The sequence below is a fragment of the Mustela nivalis genome, assembly GCF_964662115.1.
Source record: "Mustela nivalis genome assembly, chromosome: 17".
Taxonomy (NCBI): domain Eukaryota; kingdom Metazoa; phylum Chordata; class Mammalia; order Carnivora; family Mustelidae; genus Mustela; species Mustela nivalis.
Genome location: NC_139036.1, coordinates 10,981,523 through 10,988,030, shown reverse-complemented (window position 1 = coordinate 10,988,030; position 6,508 = coordinate 10,981,523). Strand labels below are relative to the sequence as shown.

The 6,508-nt window shown below is 47.5% G+C and overlaps 1 protein-coding gene across 50 annotated transcripts in view; it reads right to left on the bottom strand.

Annotated features, from left to right (window-relative positions):
- Window positions 1-1,030: 1,030 nt before the first annotated feature.
- The window catches only part of NCOR1 (nuclear receptor corepressor 1), a 154,052-nt gene continuing 148,574 nt past the window's right edge, over window positions 1,031-6,508 (bottom strand). For 46 of the 50 annotated variants that reach the window (XM_082705704.1, XM_082705663.1, XM_082705668.1 and 43 more), the window contains 3 exons: window positions 5,998-6,219; window positions 3,571-3,750; window positions 1,031-2,139 (listed from right to left, as the gene is read on the bottom strand). In XM_082705704.1, coding sequence (XP_082561830.1) covers window positions 1,952-2,139; window positions 3,571-3,750; window positions 5,998-6,219 — 590 coding nt within the window. In that variant the 3' untranslated portion in view covers window positions 1,031-1,951. The remainder of the gene's footprint in view (window positions 2,140-3,570; window positions 3,751-5,997; window positions 6,220-6,508) is intronic. The other 4 variants (XM_082705673.1, XM_082705677.1, XM_082705674.1 and 1 more) reach the window with 1 other exon arrangement.

The following is a 6,508-nucleotide window of genomic DNA, read 5'->3' as shown; positions in this document are numbered from 1 at the left end:
GCCACGTGCGAGTTCTGTCCTTTCCGTGTTCTGCCCTAAGAAATGGTCCCTCCGCGCCGTGGCCGCAGGAGTGGTAACACGTTTGCACTGAGCAGGGGGGCGTGAGGGGTCCTCGAGTGCGATTGCGGAAGTAAAAAGGCTCTCAGGCGACATGTTGGCAAAAGCCATTCTGATTTGGAGTAGCTCAGGACCTTCAGGGTCCTGCAAAAATAGTCATCACCATCATGTCTTTTGGGTGTGCCGGCACTATAAATGAACGATACCTAAAATAGGAACTGGTACGTAGAAAGTTTACTGTTTTCCATTCACATGAACATTTATGCGTTTGTGTAACAGAGCAGTACCAACTTTCCAAGTGAACAGGATCACTGACCCCGCTCAAGTTTAGCGTGAGACCTGAAGTCTCCAGGAGTAGAACAGCAACAGGAGTGAAGGCTGAACTTCAGACACACACGAACTTGTGGCCTTTGTTAATTAACCGTGTGGGCAAGGTCCTGAGCCAGTGCCCGCATTACCCAATTAGGGACCAGACCCCAGTGCTAAGGGCCCTGCGAGAGTCTCGGGCAGGCCGGGAGGCACGCAGACAGTGGTTATCGTACACCTGCTTTCTCTAGAGTCCCGAGTACTTCTGTTAAACGTTTAGATCAATTTAGTCCATAAAGTGCTAATTTGTATCCTCTGCAGAGACCTCAGTCTCCCCCCCCCCCCTTTCTCATCTTCAGTGGTGTCCCTCCGGAACGGTCTCTTTCCTCTTGCTCCAGAAGGATGCTTCAAGGCTCTGCTTAAGTTGGATGGAGAAAAAAAATCTCAATTCAACAAGCAATTATTAAGGATGAAACTGACCCTCTAGTACCATAGTTAGTTTAAAATTCACTCCTTGAGATTCAGTGAAATGACACAGCACACCTGACAGACGAACATTCGGCACGGTTGTTACCTTCCCAACTCAGCCGATACTGAGCAACCTAAAGACAAGATACTAGTAGTTCCTTTGAAACCTGAGACATCAAGAGCCTTAAATCACACGTGATCTGTGTAGCTATGGACAGGGTAGTCAGATTTATTTCAAAACAAAAGCTCTGTTGGGCTGCATCAGATGCAGAAGGAAAAGTATATTTAGGGGTGTGGCTACGTCACCAGTGTGCATAACAGTGAGGGATGCCTCAAATAAGCCTTTTTTTTTTAAACTTTAAAAACGGAACTATAACATACCCATGCAGTAATATTTTTTCAGTGCTACTAATTAAAAAAAATTAAAGCCTGCATTGGAAATCTACAGTATGGCAGAATTTTGTTTCTCTTACCTTTGACCCTAATAACGTAATGTACAGATTTCACGACAGGGTCTGTGTTAAAAATCTAAACATTTCCACAAGATCTGAAACATCACCGGAAATCTGAATTTGGAGGAGACAAAACTGGATAAAAGTACAATGCCCGTGACAGCCAACGTTATGTAACTGGGCTGTATGAGGTCATTTAGAAGGCAAGGGTTAAAAAGATAGGTGTGGAGTCTGTTTTTTAAAATCCCCCCCCAAAGTTGATGCGCTGATTTGAACATAAGTACACCAGATACTACAGCAAGGGGAAACACTGCAAAAAAGGTCATCTATTTACAGAAGAGTGATTTAAAGACATTATGGTTTTCTTTACAAACAGATGTAGGAACAGGAATTGTCCACTTCTTAAAAACTCTACATCTTAGCCCTCCACTATTCGAATCCACCGAAGTGCCTGTATCCAAGGCAGCCCCCCCGCCCCTCCCCCAGTCTGACTCTCCAAATACATTTCCATCATTTCTTCATCGTCCGTGGTCCAGGCTCTCCTGAAAAGTCTCTGGGCACGAGTCAGAGGAGGACATGTTTGTGACCCTCCATTAAAAACAAAACCACCCCAAAAGAGAGCCCCCCCACCCCACTCCTCGGCGCCACCGAGCCCGCCTTCCCCGTGCTCAGTCATCACTGTCCGACAGCGTCTCGTACTGCGCAGACAGCAGTGGTGCCGGCTCCCGCTCCCAGAGCCGGTTCTGCGGGTGTGGGGCCGCCTGGGCCGCTGACGCGGGGGCGCACGCGATGGGCGTGGGCGGGGTGCTGCTGAGCATCCGCATGGTCAGGGGGTTGTACGGGAACTGAGTTGAGCCTGAGGGGAGAGAGAGAAACAGTTTTCAGTGTCGTGAGGACAGCCGCTGTCCCATACCGCGTCACAGAAGACAATCATCCTACCGACGGTCTAATGACACCAACAGCACATGAAACAACGTGGAAGGGCCTGGGAGGCTCCCTCAGTGAGAATCTAGAAAGGACGCTTGGCCTGAGGACCAGCAGCAGCTTAGCACTGCGGAGCCCAGGCACAGATGCTCGGCCGGGGTTCTAAGGGAAGACTTGGATCGGGGCATTTCTGTGGAGAATCCCAAGTAGAAGTACCGCCTTTTAAGCTTCAGCGTCTACATCGAGAACGTGCAGACTCTTAGAGGTAAAGGCAGGAGTGTAGGGCTGAGGACGATGGTCCGGGGGCGGCAGGCAGGTGCCATCTGCTGGCTCTCACTGGGTGGATTTAGCAGGTCCGAGACCTGGAAGGGGGCATGTGACCCCAGCAAGAGCACTGCTGCCTTCTGCCACCACCTAGATTGTTCCACTGTCCCCGGAAAGCCTTTTACAACAGCTTAAGAAACTCTAAAAATGGAAAGCCTACCATTTTTATCAAGTCATTCGTTTCACGACTTAATTCCTTCTCTGAGAGAGATGGGAGGCCGATCACTGATTTAGCTGAGACGTTTTCAAACCAGTACACACTCTGAGTGCGATGTGACAAGTTCATCAAGCAAAGGCCATCAATTATGTGGATATAGTGTCCACATGAAATTTATATACTAATATGTTAAGGGGGAGCACATTTCAGATTTTTTTCCCACTGGTATGTATTTAACGTCTAAAAAAAGATGGCTTGTAATTCCGTGAAACCCTTAAATCTATACCAAATACCCCAGGTTTGCCTGTTCCCTTTCAGGACTACCATTACTGTGGTTATCAGGTTTGGAAAAAAAAGCTTCAAGCAAGCAAGTACAAAATGGAAAACATTAGTAAATATCCTAGATGATTGTTTTTCATCAGTCATATAAATGTGAGCTGACAAGAGAGGATGGCTTTTTTTTTTTTTTTTTTTTTTTTTCAGTATTTCCCTAAGACCCGGCTCTAAGAATGTCTACATGGAGGCTCCAGGTGACAAGTGGGAGCAGCCCATTGTGCTCAGGTTGGTTCCGGGAGGAACTGAAATCCCAGATGCCCCGGTCTACCCAGAGCCGCTGCGGCATGCTGTGACATGCGACATGCTGCACCTTGCAACATGCAACAGCCGCGAGGGGGACTGGCCAGTCCTCACAGCTCTTCCTTATTTCTGGTAATCAGACCTTGCATTCTTTCAATTCTCAAGATTCTATACGTTCAGTTTCTGTTTTGTAAAGTGGAACCTACTGGTACGGTAGCCTCCAAAGTTTCTGATTTTACAAGAAGTACTAGCCAAGGCTTGGATAAGGTCACCTGAAGCCGCCTTTGCTAGCAGCGAGTTCCTCACCTGTTGAAGAGGGCCTGTCTTCCCAGGCCCACCCTGGCGTCTGCCTGTGGTAATCCCCTTCTGAGTGTACAGAGGAGACAGAGGAGGGCCTCTCAGTTCCTAAGTAGCCTTGCCCAGGGATGGGAGACTTAGATTTCCTGCTGTTTGACTTGCTGATCAGCTTTGGTTTGCAAACTCCTCCTAAAAGTGAAATAAATTAACTATTGACACAGAGTAATTATGTTCTCAACTTAAAAACCTACCAAAAGGCTGGTTACATAATGCTAAGAGAAGGAAGCAAGATGGTAGGTAGCACGAAGAATCTCGATCCTAGGACTCCATGAAGTTAAAAAATGATTATTTAAAAGCCAGAATCTACCTTGTAACAGCTAAGGCAAAGGTGTTATATCCTCGTGCCATCAACTTAAAAACATGTAACCAAGGAAACAAAATTCCTGGGATGTCATTTCTTTCCTGGCCTTGGAGCACAGAAACAGGAAATTAGAGCAGCCCGACAAAAACCTGAAATCCTCACAGCTTCGCTGCCTATCAGTTTAGAGAGAAGCAGAGGAGTTCATGTGACACCCAAGGAAATCTTATGCCAAAAGAAAAAAAGTGTCGAACAGAAGCCCCTTTGTGGCACTGCTGGACCTCAGCAGCAGCTTGCCGGCCCCTCCTGTCCCAGGCTGTTTCTAGAAGTTCACAGGAGTAGGACGCCCTCTCTTGAACAAGACGTTAAAAAGATCTGTGAAGAGATCGGAGCCCAGGTGATGGCCCCGGCAGAACTACTTCCCCCTGCCCCCTGCAGCACACACGAAAAGATGTGTGGAATGCCTTCCAGAACTATCTGCAGAGAAGACGTGCAGGTCTGCGCCGTAAGGAAGAGAACATCCCAGGACCAGGGGAAAAGGTGCTGCGGACACAGGGGAGAGACTGTAGCCTGTGTGGAGCCAGTTTCCGAACGGGGCTCAGCACACCTGCAGGAACCAAACGGGTGAGGTGAAAAGCTCAGGCGACAACACACAACGAGGATGAGAACAGACACGACGCAGAGGGTCACTGCACAAAGGGAAAGCGAAACACGGTAAAGCAACAGAAGGAGATCGAGATGATGAAAAATCATTAGAAGGTACCAGATGGGACGGAGACGAGCCGGCAAACGTGTTAGTTGTGTTTTTGAACTGCGAAGCCCAATAAGTGACAAGAGTGGAACGTTTCCGTGAGTGGAGAATCAGCCGGCAGCCGCAGACGGCCTCGCTGTGTGCAGGAAAACCTGACCCAGAACGACCACTAACATATCAGTTAACATCGAGAGTGAGGAAGAGAGGATTCTTCAGGCAGATAAACCGTCACCAGCTCCAAAGGAGGGCACCCGAACCTTCTTTCTCACACCACTGATGCCAGGAGAGAAATGTCATGTCCGCGGGATGGTGTGAGGAACGTGCCGTGCTGTCATTTCAAATGCAGCGGCGGCCGGAAGGCATGTTTTGAGTGTGAGCGGCCTGGGAGCGCAGCCCCCTCTGTGAGGAAAAGGTGCAACAGCCATACCACATGCCACCAAAGAGGATCACACAACCACAATCACAACATCACAACCTTCAAGTACACGCACATGTCAGTCAGTACAAATCCAGAGCTAAGGCCAGAAGGACCACGCTCCTCTTTCAGAGCAGGAAATGATCCAGGTCGTCCCCAAGTTAATATACGTAGGTTAAACAAACAAACAAACAAAAAACCTCTGATCTCTTTGATCTTCTTAACCTTAGAGCTTTCGCTTGATGTAACAAGGAAAAAACTTGTAAACTAAAATGGAAATACTTAGACCTGCAGGTAAATTTTTAAGCACAGCAGAGATCAGTTCTCAATTGAGAAAAAGGGGTTTAAAGGAAGCTTAGAATCAGGTTTTCTGTGTGCGCGCTTCCACCAAGATGTGTGAATGATCTCACGGTAATGTCTGTCTGTCCTTTTATCTGTCTATACTGAGACACTTATAGAATGATGCTTCTCAGAAAAGAACACTAGCATTTTCTGGGTGATGTGATCTGAAGTTTTTTTTTTTCCTTTTTCTTTACTCTTTATTCTGTGGCTTAAAATTCTTTTATGCTGAGCCTATCGCTGTTTTTTTTTTTTTTTTAATTCAAAAGCAGAATATGAAACTGCATTTGTATCATAATTAAAATGTGTCAATCCAGATAAGAATTAGATGCAAACAAAAATAACACCCAACCCTGAATGGTGACGTTTTGCATAAAAATTTCCATCCTTTGAAAGTTTCTGTACGTTACTAAAATGAGTGGATAAACAAACGTTTCTGTAAGGAACTAAACCCTGAGAAGTGACTCGAAAAGCATATAAAATGAAGTCTCTCGGTGAAGCAATACAACCTGGAAATCAACAAGCTTTTTCTTGGGAGAGGCAAGCAGGAGAGCCCAACAGTGGAAACTTTACCTGAATGAGGCGACGGGTCCCTTTCCTCTCTCCTCGTCTCACTGCTGGTCACCACAGAGGTGTTGGCCCCGCCAGGCACCACACCCACAGGCTGGGTCAGGACTACCCCGTGCTCCTCCGCCTTGTCATCAAAGCTTCCCATGAGCGCCTTCCTGATAATGTCCTCCAGGCCCAGATTACTGGCAGGATCAGCGAAAGAGTGACCTCTAGAGCTAACCGAGCCTGGAGAGAGACAAGCGCAGCATTCCTGCGTGGTTCTGAATGGCGGAGCAAGAAGCGAAAGCCTCCGGAGGGAACACAGTGCGTGGCCTGCAGCTCCACTGAGGCCCACGCACAGGCCCGGCCACCCTCCGAGAAGAGCCCCGGGGAATCTATTTCTTTGAGCTGAACCCATCAGTCGCTCACTTTCATTACTCCAACATTTCCTCTTTTCAGCTCTAGTTTCTACGCTTTTCTTGAATGGTTTTGATTCTCTTTGTCCCTTTCTCTTGCCAGCAAGTGTTTACTGAAT